The sequence below is a fragment of the Echinops telfairi genome, unplaced genomic scaffold, assembly GCF_000313985.2.
Source record: "Echinops telfairi isolate 266 unplaced genomic scaffold, ASM31398v2 ScPeMD7_23;HRSCAF=83, whole genome shotgun sequence".
Classification (NCBI taxonomy): domain Eukaryota; kingdom Metazoa; phylum Chordata; class Mammalia; order Afrosoricida; family Tenrecidae; genus Echinops; species Echinops telfairi.
In genome coordinates, this window is record NW_022103920.1 from 40,388,150 (window position 1) to 40,409,180 (window position 21,031).

Here is a 21,031-nt window from a genome sequence, read left to right on the forward strand (position 1 = left end):
GTGGGATTCTAAAAGGATGCTGTTTTGGAGAGGAGCCCTGGTGGCGCAGTGATTAAGGTGCTCGCTACCAGCAGATAGGTCAGTGACTGAAACCCACCATTTGCTTGGTGTGAGAAAGCGTGGCAGTCTGCTTCTGAAAGATTGCCGCCTTGGAAACCCTGTCCGGCAGGTCTACTGTGTCCTATGGGCTCATTTACAGGACTCGGCCCGATCGCAGTAGGTTTGGTTTGGTGAGAGCCAAGAGAACAAGTGCTGCTTTCTCTCTCCATTAATTATTACTTACTGTTATAAGTAAAACTGTCTTTATGGTCTAAATTTTAATTAACAGTGAATGAGCTCTTTGTTTTGCATCGAGGCTATATAGTTGACGTTAATCTCTGCTTTGAAGGCATCACAATTTAATGGGGTGAGCTGATAGATACATAAATTAGCAGTTTGCCACATGGCAAGAGGAATGCTAAAAGGTGTATTGGGAATTACAGTATGTTTGGGAACAAAGCATGAGTCTGGATGTGGGGGCATGTTGGGGAAAGGATTTCACAGCCAGTGGGTTACTTGAATGTTACCTAGATCGCAATTCCCACATCTTTCCGTAAGGACCAGAGAAGATATGTGCCCCTTAATTCCCAGTCTCCTCAGCTAGCTTCCTTCCTCCATCCCTCTGAGTCATGCATACTGGCCGAGCTCCTGGTTTCACCTTGATGGGCTGTTCAGTCCTTTCCCCCTCTGCCCGAGGGCCCATTGGTGCTGTAGTAAAAGCCCAGCAAAAGCGTCTTGTCCCTGTCCCTCCTGTCTGCAAATGCTGGTGTGTTTGAAAGGCAGCAGGAACAGGCACATGCAATCGGTGGTGTTCCTGCCTAGTGGCCCTTAACTTTCTTCATCTTCCTGAGACACATAGGGTCCTTGCTGTTCCCTGAGAGGGAGGTGACAGGAGTGAGGAAGGGAACTTGCAAGCTGTGAAGATTTGAAGTAGCCTCTGTGTATAATGGACCAGTGCACTGACCAAAACCCTGGGATGGGCTGGGCAAAGGGAGAGTGTTCTGAGGGCTCAGACTTTCTGATCAGTGTGGGCACAGGACATAAAATTCTTGCCTTCCAGCGAAAATGTATTCACTCCTGTGGACTCTGGCTGGCTCTGGGGTTTTGCCTGCCTGCACTTAAAAACAAGTTGGCTTGTTTTCAACACAGAAGAAACTAGGCAGAAAGTGAATGTTCTGCTGTACTTTTGTTTTCAGAGATTACTTTGTTCATAACTTGATTCTCCCCCACCCCCACCCTGCCCAGAAACTGGGGACTTTTTCCCCTCTTAAACCAACAAGTTCTATAAATGTTTCTTTCCTTGTGAACAATAAGTAATGTCAGTACCTAGAAACCAGTCTGATCCTTTTTCATGGTTGCCAGGTAGACAAATTGTGAAAGTTCCCGTACTGATCACCTAGTACCTCATTTTTAAAATATGTTATTTCCCATTTCTTTCTGTTCTAAGCAGTTCCAAAGCAGGCATGTTTGTAGCTAAAGCTTGACACACATATGGGATAACTGCTAAAATAAACTAGCAATAGAATTACTGAGTAAGAAGAATATGAATTCTTTTAAATCATTTTATTGGGGGCTCTTACAGCTCTTATCACGATCCATACATACATCCATTGTGTCAGTCACTTTAGTGCATATGTTGCCATCATCATGTTCAAAGTATTTTCTTTCTTCTTGAGCCCTTGGTATCAGCTCCTCATTTTTTATCCCTCCCCGCCCCTCACAAACCCTTGATAAATTATAAATTATTATTGTTTTCATATATGACATCATCCGCTGTCTCCCTTCACCCACCCCTCTGTTGCTCATTCCCCTGGGGGGAGGGCAGTGCATATGCCACTCATTGTGATCAGTTACCTCCTTATTCCCCCATCTTCCCCATACCCTCCTGGTATCGACACTCTCATTATTGGTCCTGAGGGGTTTATCTGTCCTGGATTTCCTGCATTTCCAGTTCTTATCTCTATCAGTTTACATGCTCTGGTCTAGCCAGATTTGTAAAGTAGAATTGAGGTCATGATAGTTGGGGTGGGGGAGGAAGCATTAAAGAAATAAAGGAAAATTGTATGCTTCATCAGTGCTATACTGCACCCTGACTGTCTCATCTCTTCCTTGTGATCCTTCTGTAAGGGTATGTCCAATTGTTTACAGATGGGCTTTGGGCCTCTACTCCGCCCACCGCCTCATTCACATTGGTATGATTTTTTTGTTCTGGGTCTTTGATGCCCGTTACCTGATCCTGTCGACACTTCATGATCACACAGGCAGATGTGCTTCTTCCATGTGGGCTTAGTTGCTTCTCAGCTAGATGGCCTCTTGTTTATCTTCAAGCCTTTAAGACCCCAGACGCTCTATGTTTTGATAGCTGGGCACCATCAACTTTCTTCACCACGTTTGCTTATGTACCCATTTTGTCTTCAGCGATTGTGTAGGGAAGGTGAGCATCACCGAATGCCAGGTTATTAGAACAAAGTGTTCTTGTGTTGAGTATTTGATTGGAGGCCCAATGTCTGCCTGCTGCCTTAATACTTAACATATAAGTGTATGCACATAGATCTATTTCCCTAGCATTAGAATGTGAACCCTTTTGATAGCAAACTTTAATTGCCCCAAAGAAGGGTGATTGATACTACTTTTATCACCTTTATCCTAGTTCCCATGAATCAGCCCCCAAGATGATTTTAAATTTTTAAAATTTGCTCATTTGAGGGTCAAAAGATGGCATCTTGTTATTTTCCTTTATTTTATGATAAGAACCCCACAATAAACAAAACCAGACTCACTGCCATCGAGTTGATGGTGACTCATAATGACTATAGGGCAGAGTAGAACTGCCCCTGTGAGGTTATGAGAGACTATAATTCTTTACATGAGTAGAAGGCCCCTTCTTTTCTCCTTATGATGCCAAAGCTTAGAACCTTTGAGTCCTGAAGGCATTTCTTTCTTTCCTCAGACAGCCAGCAGGTGTCACACTTGGTCACAGTGCTGATCTATCTTCACAGTCGGTGCTGCTTTTATTCTCTTCCTGTTGACCTAGTAAGAGCCTATGAAACACCTCCACGCTGGTCTTTTGAGCGCCAGCAGCACTTATCTCACGGATGCAGGTTGCACCCTGAGTTTGCTCAGTGGATGTGTGGGACTGGGCCGATTGGCCTTTCCCGTGAGAACTGGCCAACAGGATAAGCCCACTCAGCCTTGCAACAATTTTAATGGCTGCAGAGTGGGACAATTCTGGGGTACACAGGGTTTTGTCCAGTCTCAGAGGGCGCTCTCAAGTCCCCTACAAATTCCAACAGGATCTCAGGCAGGAACCGTCTCATTCAGAGCAGCCCATTGCCTTTCCTGCTTGTTTCTGCCTGTGTTCTTTCTGAGTCTGGGCCGGTCTGTCAGTCTCTTGCTTTGTTAAGAAAGGCTGATTGTGTGTCGGGCTGCTTACATCACCACACACGTAATCCCTGTTGTGTAAAAGTGAGCTCTTCACACGAACATGTTATTCACAGCCTTTGATGGTTATTTACAACCACAGCGCTTGATCAAGGCTCTGAGAAGGAAAACTGTACACAGCATCACAAATGTCAACATCTCAGTGCTTCCCAGAGTAGACAGGACCACCCCCTGGGGGGCACTGGAATGGTCCTAGGGGGCTGCAAAAACAGATACCCACACTTATCCTGGATTATGGGCTATAGTAGTAGCCCATAATAGTAGTACAAACATTTTCCATTGCGAGTGAGGTCACTGTTTGTTTCTGAAAAGGGAAAGGTAGGCCAAATGCATCTGGGAACCACTGAAACCTCAGAGAAGGTTTTCTGCTCGGGGTTCAGAAGTAGAGGTCTCTTCTGTGATCAAGAGCCCGGGAAAGGAGGGCGGTTCCGATGCATGTTACAGCAGGGTGCACGGTTAACAAACAGCACGCTCAAGGGGAAAGCGACACAGAAGCCACAGAGTATGTGGTTCTGTCCACAGGTAGTCTCCGATTTAGGACGTATGCATTCAAGTGACAGCAAACCACACTGCACTGTCCGTTTTTTGCGGTTGTATTTTATACATCTCAACAGCCGCAAGTGAGTGGGATTGCTAGTAAGGCGTTCTACGTAAATGTTACAACATGTACTTTGTTGATGCTTTCATTCTCAGAGGTAGTATGTCAACCTCCAAGGACAATTAAAGGACAATAGTAATGAGAACCCCCAAAATGGGGCATTCAGCTAAGTCAGAACTGACTTTGGGCGGAATGGTTGTCAGAGCAGTGCCTGTCGTAAGTTGAGGACTGCCTGTGTTTGTCCAGAAACCCAGGGAGACAGGAAGTAGGTTAGTGGGTGTCAGGCTGAGAACCAGGAGGAATGGGGAGTATCCATGCAATAGGCTTCTTCACAGGATAATGAAAATGTTCTGGAATTAGATGATGGTGACAAGGTTGCCCAACCTTGTGAATTTACTAAAAATCACTGAATTGTAAACTTTAAAACGTTGAATTGTGTCTCAGAGAGTGGGTGTGGGAAAATGGAGAAAAATAGAACATACAGTAAGCACCTCTGTCTCCAGAACACTTGCCAGGCAGCCAAGTTGCCTATTTGACTCTTTTTGTTCAGGACTCTTAATTATTCTTTCAGTTGCCATAGCAGTGGTAACCTAAGAGAAAGTCTGCTCCTCCTGTTTGTCCCTGTTTACACTGAGCCTGTGTTTGCTGGCTTCTGTGTGATAGGACTCTTAGATTTATTTATGCCTAATGACCCTACCTTTGTCCCCTAATATCTGAATGGACTGCTTGTACCCTTTTCCCTTAGACCTGCTGCTCCTTGGCAGCTGGCCTGAGTGGAGGATGCCTGTTCTACTGTTGTTTGAACTTGTTCTTCTGTATTTGGGCCTCGGTTGGCAGGAGGACAGGTGGGGGACATGGAGTACAAGTTTCACCCATTTCCTTGATTCTCTGGCCAGCTTCCCATGTTTTATATTTATTGATGGAGCAGTGACTTTCTCTCTCTCAAAAGCCTGAACCAGGCTGCCTCTACATATTGAACTAGCTGAGCCTCAGAAAGACAGTGCACGAAGGAACTGGTTGAATGTCTTCAAGAAGTAAGAGGACATTTTCAGCAAAGAATTTCTTGAGAACACACGACAGGCTTGGATTGTACAAGTAAATTGAAAAACATTTGCCTATCTCAGAAATAACATATTTGTCACTAGAGAGTAGGATACATTTTCCCATTTAATTTTTCGTGTCATGTTGGGACTTCACAGGCCTGCCAGAAAGTAGTACACATGTGCTTCTGTGAGGCTGTTTCCACTGCTAGCTGCACTGCCAGGTCTTTGTGGGCACTTTGGGGCCAGGATGCACATCCAGACCCACTCAGTGTCTGCATTCCCCCAGCAGAGCCAAAATGAGACTCCTGGTTGCTCAAGCCAGCAGGAATGCACTTGGGACCAGCACCTGATGCTGACCGAGAGTAAGAAAGATCAAAGTGCCCTAGACATTCTCAGAACATACATGTTTTCAAAGGAAATCTGATTGTAGAAAAACATTAAGACCACTTACTCACAGAGAGGTACTGCTCCACAGTGTCTGTAACTTTGAAAACAGTCCTAATGACCTGCATTGCTACATTGTAAATACAATGCCTTGTTATACAAAATGATCTCTAATAAAAAATAACCTCTTTACTGTAGCAGGGCTAGGTGGATGAAACAATGTGTGCGTCTGAAGCAAAGAGCATCTTGTGGGTTTCTCAGGAGCAAACGGTTAGAAGCTTCATGGCTTTTAGAGTCAGCCTGCTAGAGACGACGTCAGACTGCCGCTTAGCATTTGTCTGGGTGCATTAGCTCGGGCAAGTAGACAAACTTCAGAAATGAGGGGCATAAAAATTAGTTTGCTGTGTGCTATAGAGGGTAAGACTGTTTCTACTTAAGGAATTTATTGAAAGCTATAAAAGGTAAGAAAAATTCATATGTAGAATAATTATGAAATGAATATATAAAAATCCATATACAAACAATAACCAATTAAAAATTGTAATGGGAAAGGTGGTTTTCTTACACTGGGGAAAAGTAACATGCTCGGAATACAGATCTTTAAACATGTGTCCAGTGTCTCTAAAGAAAATATGGAGATGTTGTTGAGGGAGCTGAAAAATTGACTAAATGATTGATAAGACCTATAACAGTGTCTTTTCTAATTGGATTAGCATCTACATTAGTATTAGTAGTATTAATGCTAATGAAAATAGACATAGATTGGCCTTTTTTTAACCATAATGTTAGTGTGGGGAAATTCAGGTGTAAAACAAAGCCGTAGAAGGTGTGAGAAAGATGATTAATAAAGGAGGGCTAATTTCCATAAAGGCTGGAACATGATAGAAATATAACCTTGAAGGCACTTGGGTAGTTAACCGTTAGTTAATATAGAATACCACAAGAATGCTTCAAAAAATTCATGGGAAAATGGAAATGAAAAGATAATCCGTTTTTTGCTCTTCACTTTATTTTTAATTTTTTTAAAAGATCATTTTATTGGGGGCTCTTGCATCAATTGTATCAAGCATATTTGTACATATGTTGCCTTCACCATTTTCAAGACATTTACATTTTATTTGAGCCCTTGGTATCAGCTCCCCTCACCACCACCACCCTGACCCCTTGATAAATTATAAATTACTATTTTCATATTTTACACCGACTGCTGTCTCCCTTCCCCCACAGGTTCTGTTGCTTGTCCCCCTGTGGGGGGATGGGTTGTGTCAATCAGTTTCCCCTTCCCCTCACCTTCCTGGTATCCCTATGCCCTTTTCTGTTCCTGAGGGATTTGTCAAGATACGAGTTTTACCACAGACTTTGTGAGGTCCCAGGTATGTTCAGAGATTTAGCATGCATTGAAAGGTAACATTTGAAGTTATTGGAGGAAACATACTGTTGTAACCATTTGGAAAAAACTTAAGTTGATCCGCAACCTCAGTTCCCTGTAAAAAATAAATTCCAGGTCAATCAAAGATTTAAACATGGAGAAGTGCTACATTGTAACTTGGGAGAATTACATTTAAAACAAAAAGCCTCTTAAATAGGATATCTTTTCTAAGTATAACTCAAAAGCTAAAACCTTAAAAAGGGCGGGGAGAGGGGATAAAACCCTGATTAACTTAAGGTTGATAAAGGCAAAAATTAAATATTAAGGAATAAAGGAGTCACACTATTTCAAACTTTCACTCCACAGATGACTTACTAAAAACAGCAGCCAGAGGTGCTCCTTGATTAGGTAATGTAAGGAGCTAACAAACAATGAAGTGATATTATGGGGTAATTGGGCACGTGGTTGAATATTTGGGCAATGGTTTGAATTTATGGAGTGCTGGTGGTGCAGTAGTTAAAGTGCGTGGCTGCTAAGTGGAAGATTGATGATATGAACCCACCAGCCAGGCTGTGGAAGAGCGGGGAGCTTCCAAGAAGCGTTCCAGCCCTGAAGGCCCTCTGGAGCAGGCCAGTTCTGGGTGCTGCTGAGTCACTGGGAGACGGACTCGACAGCAAGAAGTTTGGTTTAGGATCTTTGTAGCGACGGCAGCAAGTTCTAGTTGAGCTTCTAGTAGGTGTTTTGAGTGTGGCCGTGACGGTTGTGGGGAAGGTTTCCATGTTTGTTCTTAGGTGAGACGTGCTGAAGTATTTGGGGTGGAGTATCAGATTGTCTGTGACCCTGAAATGATTCACTAGGATACGTAGACTTTAGGTTTATATTACATGCTATGTTCATGTCTGTGCACACATGCAGTATACATGGATGTACCTGTGCTGTCTCCCACAGCACGCTCTGCTTTTCAGCTAGGTTCTTTTAATTCATTGCCACGGCCACACTCACAGACAATGCTCGTGATTAACAGGTTACAATTCAGACAAGACATGCTCAGGATATTGCTGTTCCATCAGGAATGTTACAGAGAGCACTTTTAGGGCCGGTAATCAGTGCCAAAAGGGCATGCCGCTCCGCGGTAAGGCTCAACCCAGAGGCACTCAGCTCCAGGTCTGTGGGTCAGTTCACCCAGGCACCCCATTCCACAAGTTAGCCACCTGCCCAAAGTGCTCAGCTTGACTTGCTCTGTAGGCTAGGAAATCCACCCCTCTGTCTCATACTCTGGCTCCTGGTGCTGCTGCTGCTCCTCTATCACTCCTCTGGGGCCACAGCCATCTCCTGGATCAAGGAGATCATCACTACACGGGCATTTGGGGTTCAGAGGACGCACTCCACTCCTGACTCTTGCTGGAGTCCGTGAGATCTTCCCTCCTGCTTCTGAGGTGGGTCACCCCACAGGATGGCAGTCACTCACAGCCGAATCGCACACTGTAATCTTGATCTTCCCCCACCTTCTTACTTATGCCCGTCAGGAGAACAAAGGTAGGTTGGTGGAAGTCACAAGGGCTAGGGCTCCAAGAGTCATGTTAAGTCATTCCCTGCATTGCAACCTGTGTTCAGAGGGAGAGTTATTTGCTATAGGGTTGGTTGTAATGGTGAGATTGCTAATTATGGTCCTAAGATTTCAAGCCCAGTAAACCAATCCTGTGAGAGATTGGGTTATGTTAGGGAAATATTCTTAATATTCCACTCTGTGTTTTATTATGCATACGTGAAAATGGACTCGGTGCACACAGATGTGTACATGGAAGTGCTTTAATAAGTTCCAAAAAGGCCATTATCTTTTTTGTACATACTTTTTGAAGCTCCCTCATATATGCATATGTCTAGAGATGAGATATACCTGTACATGCACACTCTGTACTCCCATGTGCCTTTCTATACATGCTTCTAAGTTCTAGTTTGATCAATATCATCTGGGGTCTCAAGCTTGGGCATAAGCATTGTGGTCGTTACATAATCTGTCGACTTGTGAAGGGGTGGAGTCTAGCCTGTTAATCAGGTTGCAGCTTGAAGACTTCATTTTGGAGGTGCCACGTAGATAAATAGCTCACTGGAGGCCAGGTACACACCGACTCTCTGCTTCGTCTTTCTGCTGACAAGACACATGTAGCTACACTAGAGCCCTGGACCTGGAGGAGCCACGTGGAGACCCACGCCAGCACTGAGATGCTTCCACCACCACTGCATCCACAAGACTTTCCACCCACTGGCCTGTGATCTTCCTGCATTTGGCGTCATTGCATTTGTTGCATGAGTCTGAAGAGGAATTTATAGAATAGTGTCAGACATATGGGCTGATATCGGACTTTTGGACTTGATCTGTACTAGACTGGGATGTTTTCTCAATATACAATTGCCTTTGATATAAAGCTCTTTCCTATACACATATAAGTGTCTTATGAATTTGTTTCCCTAGTCAACCCTAGCAGCTCTCTACAGGACACCTATTGTTCTGTGCTCACCTGGAATAAAAAAGAAAGGAAACCAAAGAAGGAAGAAGAAACTGGTCTACAGCACTGACAGCACATGAACCATGGCCCCTTGAGTCCTGAGTTCCAAAGCACTACATGATGCCCGGCCACCACTAATGACCTTTTTGATTAGAGATGCAGTTGAAGGGCCCAAGTAGAATGAGAGAATAATGTAAAACAAGACTCCAATGCCTAAAAACTACTAGACTTACTGAACTATTAGGGACGAGAAGAACCCCCTGAGACTAGCCCTAAGGTGCCTTCCAACAAGCTACTCCTAGAAGTCATCTTTCCCCCAAATAGTAGATTGGCCTATGACATAAACTGTTGTGAGTAATGTGTGCCCTTTCACAGTCAACTCCACTAAAACAGTCAACGTGTACCCCAAAACTAAGATGAGGCGAGGAGGCCAGATCGGTGGAACGAGGTAGAGCGAGTGAAACAAAAGTGAGAATGCTGACACATTGTGAAAACTAACCGAGGTCCTGCAACAAGCTACCAAAGGGGCCAAGTGGGAATCGAACTTGCTATGTAACTGCCACTAGAGCAAGCGAGTGCATTTCTTTAATACCTTATTTCATTATTTATACTTACAAATTATGCTCTGTCACCACCCTCTTCCCCCAAGAGTAGAAGTACTTAGTCGGAAATTCGTCTTTATTGTTGGTATTATCATTATTTTTATTGATAGATATAGAATAAAAGTCTTTGAGGTATAAAATATGGCCCTGGGACTTCATTTGGGTGGGAACCAGTTTTCCTCACTTGTAGTGGAGGTACAGGCTGGAGGGGAAGCAGGCCTGCCCACTCACCTTTGGCATGCCTTTTTCGGTCGCCATAGCCTGGCGTTTGTCATGTACCGAGCTGCCATTTTCTGTACTAAGACTGTTTCCAGCAATATGCCATGATCTTTGTACTCTGACCTGTTTTCTATTGTTTCTTTGGTTTTTAGAATAACTGCTCAAAGACTTGCCCACTTAAACAAGTGCTTGATGAACTTTAAGCTGGGGAATTTCAGCTATCAGAAAAACCCTTTGAAATTAGGAGAGCTTCAAGGAAATCACTTCACAGTTGTCCTCAGGTAAAGAGCAAGGAGTTGAAAAGTCCCCTGTGATGGTCTTGCTGGTTTATCTTGATTCTGCTTGCATAACAGTTGTTAAGAAAGGCCGGGGTAGCTTGTAGCAACGGGCGTGACAGCTACAGAAGGCACAAGGGGGCCTGAAAGCAAGACCTTGTGTGCTTTTTGTATTCACACCCTCACCCCTCTGAAAATACGATACAATCTTGGAAAGAAGCCACCTCCCTCCCTCAAATACTGTGCTGAAGAGAAAGTGCCTCCAGGAAACAGTGACAGCTGCAGGGGACGGGAGGGGAAGCCAGCCTGAAGCTGAGACGTTTGTGACCCTTATCTCTTATTTGTACCTCTGCAGGAATATAACAGGAACTGACGAACAAGTTCAACAAGCCATGTGCTCTCTCAAGGAGATTGGATTTATTAACTACTATGGAATGCAGAGATTCGGGACTACAGCCGTCCCTACATATCAAGTGGGAAGGTTTGTATTTAAATGCTTAACTTTTATCAAAATGAGCTGTCTTATGAAAAAGATGATTTTGGTTTTAATTATCTCTAGATACCCTCACATCTAGGGTAAGTGAACAACTTTGTGCTATTTGGATGAGTGGCCTGCTGCATCTTTGTTTTTGTTCAGGTTTAAGATGATGCACAAAGTGGAAACTTTAAGGTTCTGAAGGATATAGCATGGTCTTCCTCACATACCCATACTAGCCGGCCATTTAGAGATTATCTTTTTTTTTTTGGAAAGGTAAATTTCAGTGCACTGGAAAGCTGTATCACCCTTTGAACTCCAAATTTGATCAGCAAGAATAACAGCATGGCAATATCCAGGTCCTGGCACAACAATAAGACAAGAAAACACAGTAGAAGGTAGCCCAATTGGACAAGAAGTGAAATTATCTCCACTCACAGAAGATATCCTATACATAGAAAATGCCAAAGAGTCCACAAAAAAGCTAGAACTAATAGACTAATTTAACAGAGTTGCAATGTACATGGTCAAGAAGCAAAAATGAGTTAGGCTTTGATAAACCAGCAAAAATGACTCTGAAAAAGAAATTAGGGAAGTGATTCCATGCATAAAGCATCTAAAAGAATAGAGGACCTGAGGATAAAGCTAACCAGAATACAGAAACCCTTTGAAGCCACCCCTGTGGTCACCTTTCAGTTGAATCAGAGGTGGGCTGTAAAATAAACACTAGCGTCTATGAACGCTGTACCCCATAAGTTAACTGTAGAGACAAAAGTCAGCATTTGCTCTAAAATAAGAAAGCGACCCTAAGGAGGCGGCCAAGACGCGAGATGAATGGATGTGGAACACAGAATGGGAACAGCGGGGATAGACCTGTTAGAAAAGTAGAGCCAGTGTCGTAGAGGACATTGTATTAATGTTAAATGGGAACCTAATTTCCTCTGTAAACTTTCACTTAAAACGCAATAAAATTAAGGATATTAGAAAATTAAGCTGTATTCTATTTGCCTATACAGGAAGTTATTTAAGATAGGAGAAAGATTATTCAGAAGTTTCCAACAAGTTTTGGCACATAAAGACATAGCTGACTAGCACAGACAGTGCCACATGTATAGCAGCTTAGAACATGGCTGAGGAGTTTATATTAATTAAAAAAAAATCATTTTATTGGGGGCTCGTACAACTCTTAGCACAATTCACACATCGATCCATTGTGTCAAGCACATTTGTACATATGTTGCCATCATCATTCTCAAAACATTTGCTTTCTACTTGAGCCCTTGGTATCAGCTCCTCGTTTTTGCCCCTCCCTCCCTGCTTCCCCCTCCCCCATGAACCATTGATAATTTATAAATGATTATTATTTTGTTTTATCTTACACCATCTGACGTCTCCTTTCACCCACTTCTCTGCTGTCCGTCCCCCAGGGAGGAGGTTATATGTAGATCCTTGTAATCTTTTCTCTCTCACCTTCCCTCCACCCTCCCCGGTATCACCATTCTCACCACTGGTCCTGAGGGGTTCATTTATCCTGGATTCCCTGTGTTTCCAATTCCTCTCTGTACCAGTGTACATCCTCTGGTTTAGCCAGATTTGTAAAGTAGAATTGGGATCATGATAGTGGGGAGAGGAAGCATTCAAGAACTAGAGCAATTTTGTATGTTTCATCATAGCTACACTGCACCCTGACTCGCTCGTCACCTCCCTGCGGCCCGTCTCCAAGGGATGTCCTATTTTCCACAGATGGGCCCTGGATCCCCACTCTGCACTCCGCCTCATTCCCAATGCTATGATTTTTTGTGTGTGTGTGTGGTTTTTTTGTTTTTTTTTGTCTTTGATGCCTGATGCCTGATCCCTTCAATGCCTTTTGATCTCACAGGCTGGTGTGCTTCTTCCGTGTGGGCTTTGTTGTTTCTCAGTTAGATGGCCCCTTGTTTATCTTCCAGCCTTTAGGACCCCAGATTCTATATCTTTTGACAGCCGGCACCATCAGCTTTCTTCACCGCATTTGCATATACACCCTCTTTGTCTTCAGCAATCATGTCAGGGTAGGCTGGTGTGCTTCTTCCATGTGGGCTTTGTTTCTCAGCTAGATGGCTGCCTGTTTATCTTCAAGCCTTTGAGACTCCAGACGCTATATCTTTTGATAGCCGGGCACTATCAGCTTTCTTCACCACATTTGCTTACGCACCTGCTTTGTCCTCAGCGATTGAGTCTGGATAGGCTTATGTGCTGGACAGGCATGTGGGTTTTGTTGTTTCTCAGCCGCTTGTTTATCTTCAGGCCTTTAAGACCTCAGATGCTTTTGGTAGCCGGACACCATCAGCTTTCTTCACCACATTTGCTTGTACACCCATTGTCTTCAGCGCCATAGCATCATTAGGGACAACACTAGAGACACACCGCAGGAATTGTGCCTGCCCTGAGCCCACTATGCCAAAGCCAGCCTCTGGGGGCATGCAGCAGAGCAGCAGGGGGAGCAGAGCAATGAAGTCCCCAGGAACAGATGTGGGCCCAGGGCATGGTACCCCATCCGACTCGACTGGAAAGCACTCGTGAAGGACAACAAATAGACCCTGAACTATTTATAGGGTTTTTTGTGTTGTTGTTATTGTTGTTGTTGTAGCTGTTGTTTTACTTTCTATTGTTGTTTCGTTGTACTCAGTCTTGTGATGGTGCATATTGTTGTCACTGCATGTCTGCCTGGAAGGGATAAACAAGCCGGAAGAGAGAACAACAGGATGACAGTTCCAGGGGAACATGGGAGAGGGGGGGGCAGGAGAAAGGAAGTGGGTGTTAACAAACCCAGGGACAAGGGAACAACAAGTGATCCAAAATCAGTGGTGAGGAGGGTCTAAGAGGTCTGGCAGGGCTGGATCAAGGGCAGTGTAACCGAGAGGAATTCCTGGAACCTAAATGAAGGCTGAACATGATAGTGGGACAAGAGGAAAGTACAAAGAAATAGAGGAAAGAACTAGGAGGCAAAGAGCAGTTATGGAGATCTAAATCAGGCATATACAGATGTAAATATATTTATATATGATGAGAGGGAAATAGATCTGTGTACATGTATTAAGGAAACAGATGGACAGTGGGCCCCTACTCAAGTACTCCCTCAACACAAGAACACTTTGTTCTAACAATTTGGCAGTCTGAGTTTATACTATTAATAGCGTTTTTTTGTTTGTTTGTTTGTTTGTTATTAATAGTGTTTTAAAACTAAAATGGTAATTAAATGTTATGGATGAGCATTATTTTTTCTTAGTTTTAATTTTCTTTAAAATTCTTTTGACATTTACATTTGAAATGTATCTTAACTTTAATTTTGTTTACTAACTTAAAATTTAATAAAAAATAAAGCTAAATATCATATGTTGACTTAACAAAGATTTGGGCATGTTAAATTTATCTTAATGCAAAATTAAGTGAAAATAAATGCTGCCTATTTAATTTTAGAGCTATACTACAAAATGCCTGGACTGAAGTCATGGATTTAATATTGAAACCCCGTTCTGGAGGTAAGAATAAAATTCACAGCAAATTTTAAAAAAGAAGAATATATTGCATTGAATATGGCAAATTAGAATATAGTTATTTTAGAATGTTCTTTAATTATTTTTATAATAAAATAAGTGTAAATATTTCCCTATATTAGTTTTGGGTTTTATATTTACAATGGATGCTTATAATCTATAAACTCTTTAGCTCATCTAATCTATTAAAGGAACAAATACATTTGTTTTTTCCACAGACGACTAAATCTCAACATAGGAATCCATTTTTTGCGAAAGCACAGTATAACTGGTTATAAGAATGTGATGAAACACGTTAAGGATTATTAATTAGTTCAAAGAGTTTGTAAAACTTCTCAGAAAGCATCTCTAAAATCATACCATATGGGAAAAGATATGATGAGTACTTTGTAATTTGTCAGTTATTATATCCACTTTGGGTGATTGTTTATTTTCTAACTGAAAAGAGAGAAAATTGCCTAATTTTAAGGAAAATAACTCATTAAATTTGAAAATTATGGTGGAAAAAGAAAATGAGCATTGACAGAAGTATCCAGCATTTCTTTTATGATTAGTCAACTGTGCAATGGCAATGATTGGCTTTAAATCCTCGATTGTGCAGGACAAAGCCAAATTGTTCTCGAAACACTCTAGAACTTTGTCTTCACTTCCCGGGCGCTGCTCTCTGGTGAACAGCAGTTCTTTGTGGTTCCTTGAGTCAGATGGTGCTTCCAGTGTTGTCTCCTCTTGGAAGCATCTTAGGGACTTTGTCTGTTGAGCACATTGTATGACTGCAGCTCTTTTTGTCTTTCAGCTGAAAAGGGGTACTTGGTCAAGTGCAGGGAAGAGTGGGCGAAGACCAGAGAGCCCGCTGCTGCCCTCAAAAAACTACCTGTCAAAAGGTGTGTGGAAGGGCAGCTGCTTCGAGGACTTTCAAAATATGGAATGAAGAATATAGTCTCTGCATTTGGCATAGTGAGTGCAATTTGTGAAGTGAGGCAATGGCTCAAGATGGTTTATGGCTTTAAATTTTTTCTTTACAGGTTTTGCTAAGTTTTGCAAGCATCAGAGGTCTAAATAAATATCCTTGGGTGATTTGTGAGAGGTGTTTTTACCTAGGTGATCCTTGTTCAGACCCTGAAAGTTGGTGGGGGAGGAGTGAAAGAGGGGAGCAGGGTTAGCAGTCATGATTAATATGGAGGGTGCGAAGGTGTGAAGAAAACATTCCATCTAGACTTTGCATTAGGTGTCTTGGTAGTTGAAACATTTTTAATGCATTGTTGTGACATCTTTCTGTCATAGCTACATTAAAATTCTCTTTTTCTTTGTCATCAGAGGCAGTCCCTGGCTTCTGATTGAGTTCCATTCCTACATCTATCTAAATGTGTGCAGAAGTCAAAATATTAGATACAGTTCATAACCAGTCAGTCCATTGTTTTATTACCCAGGTTATAGTGTACCTTTCCTTCTATGCATAAAAGACATCCAGGAAACATTTGCAGATACACCAAAACATCTGTAGCAGAGGAATACAGTAACAGCAATGCTTCAAAGCCTGAGTAGCACTCCTTTGTTATGACAAACCTTGGTGTGAACCTCATTTTTAATATCGTAGGTTTTACGCGGAGTGGTTCCTAACCACAGGTTGTATGTGAGTTGGTCGTCTATAACCTAGGAATGGCGTCTTTTTAAGAGCTGTGCGTAGATAAGCAAGCTAAAGAGCTGATGTTAGTCGAGATGGTTTATGGCTTTAAATTTTTTCTTTACAGGTTTTGCTAAGCTTTGCAAGCATCAGAGGTCTAAATAAATATCCTTGGGTGATTTGTGAGAAGTGTTTTTACCTGGGTGGTAAGGTTTCTGAGTGGTGAGGAGAATGGGGAGTGCTGGCAAGTGCACTCTGTCTCAGTCATCCACAGCGCTCAGGCTTAACCCTGACATGGAAGTCCTGATTCCCCTTCCCAGAGGTCAAGAAAGCAAAACCACAGGATTCCTTCGGAAATCTGTTGCCTGTTCAGTCATTGATGTTTTCTCCTTCCTTAGAAGCAAGAAAGCCCTGCTAGCTCTATAACTGATTTGTAAATTCCATGAGTCTGAAGTCTGTGACTTGAATCAGGCAATAAGTCCCATGCAGCGTTTGCTTTATGTTGCTTTATGGGTTGAATGAGTCTACTGTTTCATGTGGATAAAAACGGGACCTATGGCAGCTGTCTGTGGTTGCTAGCCCCCATTAGTCTTGGGGGTTCGGTCTTGGAAACTAGAGACAATGTGTCTGTCACCCGTTAGGAAGATGGCAGATTTAAAGCATATGTTTTCTGAGCCAGGACTGCTAGCAAGTAAGCAAGCAAGATGTGATAGAAAATGCAGTGCTCTTGACATTCAGAAGGTATATTTATATATTTCCTGTGTGCGTTTGCTTCCCTCCCTCCAGATACCAAGAAATAACCGCTTAATGTATATCCATAGCTACCAAAGCTATGTGTGGAATAACATGGTGAGCAAGAGGATAGAGGAGTATGGGCTGAAACCTGTTCCAGGGGACCTTGTTCTCAAAGGAGGTAAAAGGCCAAAGTATCTAGTTTGTCTTCTGCCAAACTCGGGTGCAGTGATGTATCACAGGTAGTTTGGGAACCTGACCCGGCTACTGGTTAAGACAAGGTTAAGCTTGAGCTGGGAGGCCATGCAAGCTGAGAATGACTCGTTTCTTTTGCATACACGTCCTCTCTGTCTCTGTCCCCCTCTCTGTCTCTCTCTCTCCGTAAACTGTGATGCGTGTATTGATTTCCTAGGGGGGCCATACAAGACACCACATGCAGGGGAGCTTATAAGAACAAATTTCTTGTCTCGTGGTTTCGGAGGCTGGACGTCTTTATAAATCAAAGTTATGTAGGCCTTACTTCCCCGGGAAGGGTAGGGAAAGATCCTTTCTTGTCTCTACCCCAGGTCTGCCTTGGCTTGTCCAGTGTTCGCATCTCCGTATGGCATCCTGTCTTTTACAAGGGCTCAGATTGGATGTGGACCCCCTCCCCCTCATAACTCTGGTATCCAGGCACTGGTGGGGCAATGGTCGGTTCCTCGTTGGGCTATTAACTGCAAAGCCAGCAAGCTGTTAGAAGCTGTTAGAAAGATGAGGCGTTCTACTCCCATAGTGAGTTTCAGTCTCGGAAACCCACAGGGGAAGTTCTGCCCTGTGGCCACTGTGAGTTTTCTGGCAGTTGTGCTCCAGTATGACCACATGTTAACAGATAATATCTTCATTGGTCCTCTTTCCATCATCCTGCTCAAAGGTACCAGAGGGTTAGGACTTCAACATACCTCTTTGAGGGACACAACTCAAATCCATAACCCACGGCATAAATCCCTTCCCATACTAACCCATACTAATGTGGGTCTAGCAGATAACTGCAGGCTTCCGGAGACTTTGTTGGTTTCCACTCGCTGGCCGCTTTTGAAGAGTTTCTGTTAGCTCGAGCCAGACAGGAGCTCCCTTTATATGTGGGCCATGATCGGACAAGCATTGCGGATTGCTCACTCTGTGACCAATGGTCATAAACCAGCACTGAAAAACCTGCGTGCTCTTGGGCCCTTACTGTGCGCCAGACTTGGTGTGAAGCCCTTCACTTAGACCTTCCAGTGGGCCGCTCACAGTATTGCTTTGAAGTGACTGCGTCATGATTTTCAGATGTTCGACTCCACAGCTGGCTGAAAAAGAAAAAGCAGGGGTTCAGGGTCGTGCTTGCCTGCCTCTCTGTTGTCTGCCTGCATGCAGTGCCCCTCTCAGGTCCCTGCTGGTAGCTGCCCTCACATGGGGCCCACCTCCTGTCCATTCCCTGTGCCAGCAGCCCTGTAAACCACTGTGAGTTTTCATTTGTTTGTTCAGGAAGCTTAATGATTCCCCCACCCCCCACCCCCACTGAAATACATTTTCCTTATTCAGTATTGAATGAGGGATCGGGCCCGGGAAAAGGACACCAGGCTTGGGAAAGGAGGGTAGCAAAAATGAGGAAGACCCTCGGCAAAATGGTGTGACACGGGCTGCCGACACTAGCGCCCACAGAACCATTGTGAGGCCGGCCAGGGCCGGCAGTGTCTCCTTCCGTTGTGCAGGGTCGCGCTACCGTCTCGAAGACCCCTAAAGACAATACTGACTGCACTGTGCGTGTGCGCGTGTTGTTGTTTTGTTGCCAAGAGCACTCCACTGGGCCACCCTCTTTTAGCCTCGAAATACAGGCCGACCTCATTTTTAAAACTGTTCTTTCGGCAAAAAGCAATTCAGTGATGACTTTCCAAATTGCACTTTGCAATGTGTTTATGAAGGCAAAAATGAACTGATTTTTATTTTTAGGTAGACCTTCTCCAAGGACAAGAATGCAACTCAGAAATAAAATGTTTTCCATTTCCATTAAAAAAATTTTTTTTCTCAGAACTTGTTTTGATTTCTTGGTGGATGGCAAGGATGGGGGAGCGTCCATGCTAACTGACTGTCCTACGCCTCCTCGGCCTCTGACCCTATATGAGCTTGCCCTTCTGGCTTGCATATATGTGCAGAAGATTGAAGTCAGGATATTTGAGCTGTTTCCTTAGTTTGTTCCTTTGTAAATGTACAGCCACAGCCACGTACATTGAGGAAGATGATGTTACAAATCACTCCATCCACGACGTGGTGATGCCCTTGCCTGGCTTCGATGTCATCTACCCGAAGCATCAAAGTAAGTTGTCTGTGGGGGAATAGTTAGAAGAAAGCCTGACATTATGAAGCCATGGGCTGCCAAGAATGGAAAGGGGGAGGAAAAACATCAAATCTTATAACTTTGATTTCCATAAGACTAGAAAATAATATGTAGTTTTTAAACATGTAAACTGATGATTTATAAAAAGTCTTCTAAAATTTATTCAGATGACAGTAGAGGTGGTAGTGTTATTATTAGCATGAATGGGATTATTATTTTAATTCCTGAATTTCATTATTCCACATGAGGGTGAAAAAGAGTTTTGATATATCCATTCAAAAAGTAGGAACTTTTCATTTCATAGTACTTTTTTAATTAAGAAATTTTCATGGTTGTGGGGACAGCATCTGACCTCCTTTGACTTAACAAGAGCAAGGAGAGTCAAACTCAACATCACCCCAAGACGTTCCTGTGAGGCAGAGGTCAGACATGCCTTTACCTTCCATCCTTTACCACTTTTGATAGCAACCATCTGACCCACAGGACGCTCTTATTTCTCAGCTGGTTTCTGGTGCAGTCGCCACACAACTCATAGACTGTACTCAAGATTAGAGGGCTTATTGGGAAGCTAACGGGTTACAATTCAGGATCAGAAATACTCAGGACACAGTTCTTTCAGTCAGGCTTCCTTGACCTCTCAGTCAAGAGGTTGATCAGGAGCCTCAGTTTTTCTCAGTGTGTGATGAGAGGTCTTTCTTTGAAGACTTTGTTCTGTCCAACATTTTTTGTGAATAATGTGAGTAAACAAATCTACATATTGTATTTGTGAGCCGTGCAAAACAAAATCCTATATGAAACAAAACAAAATCCTGTATGAAAAATATAAATAAAGAGAACTGCAGCTGACATTTAATGATGTTCAATATAAATTCTCACGTTTATATTCAAAGAGCTATTGCAGAGCTAGAAAAGATCCAGTTTGATAGTGGTCTCCAGGAAAAATGTCTGGAGTGACGGTTGAACATAGCCCGTACTCCCTGAGGCAAAGAAGGGGTTTGATGGGAAGTAGGGAAATAGAAAAGGAGGGCGGAACAGAGGGAGCCAGTCTGGCCCGGAATAGGGACTTAAAGTCCCAGTGCTTGTTATTGCACGTGGATAGGGTTAGTTCGCTGTATTCCAAAGCAATCGACAAGTTACAAGAAGTCGTATTTTAACCTGGGAAAAGTTGCATGTGTCACCAAGAAATAAGAGCCTGGTAAATGGAGACATTCAAGCAAAGGCTGCATGACTTCCTCTCTCAGGTGTTATGAAAAAGATTTCTGCTCAGATTCAAGGGTGAACCAGATGGTGTTCCAACAAGGTCTCTTATTTTTATACATTTATTTATGACTACCTTCTTCCAGGAAGAGTTTAGAGCATTTGTATATATTCCAACTTGGAGCACATATAAATTATGGTTTAGCAACTTCAGATAAAATGGCCTTTTATAGCAAGCTTTTTTATAGAACATGCTTTGGGTTGTAAACCGGGGTAGGAGGGTGATCCCAGTGGACTTGTACTTTATTGCATGTGTGGTCTGGTTCCACGTCACTTGCTGGGGGGCTGCAGACTTACTAACTTGATATGTTTTGTATTAGTTAGTGACGCCTACAGGGAAATGCTCACAGCTGACAATCTTGATATTGACAACATGAGACACAAAATCCGAGATTATTCTTTATCGGGGGCCTACCGGAAGATCATTGTCCGCCCTCAGAACGTCGGCTGGTAAGTCATAGTCTAATGCGGCAGGGATCCATTACTATCAAAGGATTTAACCGCTGCTTAGGCCCTGGCACATAAGTGTTCTGTAAATGTTAGTTGTTGCTGTCACCACTCATGCGACTGGGGATTTTCTGAT

At 43.1% G+C, this 21,031-nt stretch overlaps 1 protein-coding gene across 3 annotated transcripts in view; it reads left to right on the forward strand.

Annotated features, from left to right (window-relative positions):
• Nucleotides 1–21,031, forward strand: part of PUS7 (pseudouridine synthase 7) — a 57,982-nt gene that overhangs the window by 30,110 nt on the left and 6,841 nt on the right. For all 3 annotated transcript variants that reach the window (XM_030885227.2, XM_045288975.1, XM_004702600.3), the window contains 7 exons: nt 10,355–10,483; nt 10,833–10,958; nt 14,409–14,470; nt 15,279–15,439; nt 16,893–17,019; nt 19,069–19,170; nt 20,769–20,898. In XM_030885227.2, the coding sequence (XP_030741087.1) occupies nt 10,355–10,483; nt 10,833–10,958; nt 14,409–14,470; nt 15,279–15,439; nt 16,893–17,019; nt 19,069–19,170; nt 20,769–20,898 (837 nt within the window). The remainder of the gene's footprint in view (nt 1–10,354; nt 10,484–10,832; nt 10,959–14,408; nt 14,471–15,278; nt 15,440–16,892; nt 17,020–19,068; nt 19,171–20,768; nt 20,899–21,031) is intronic.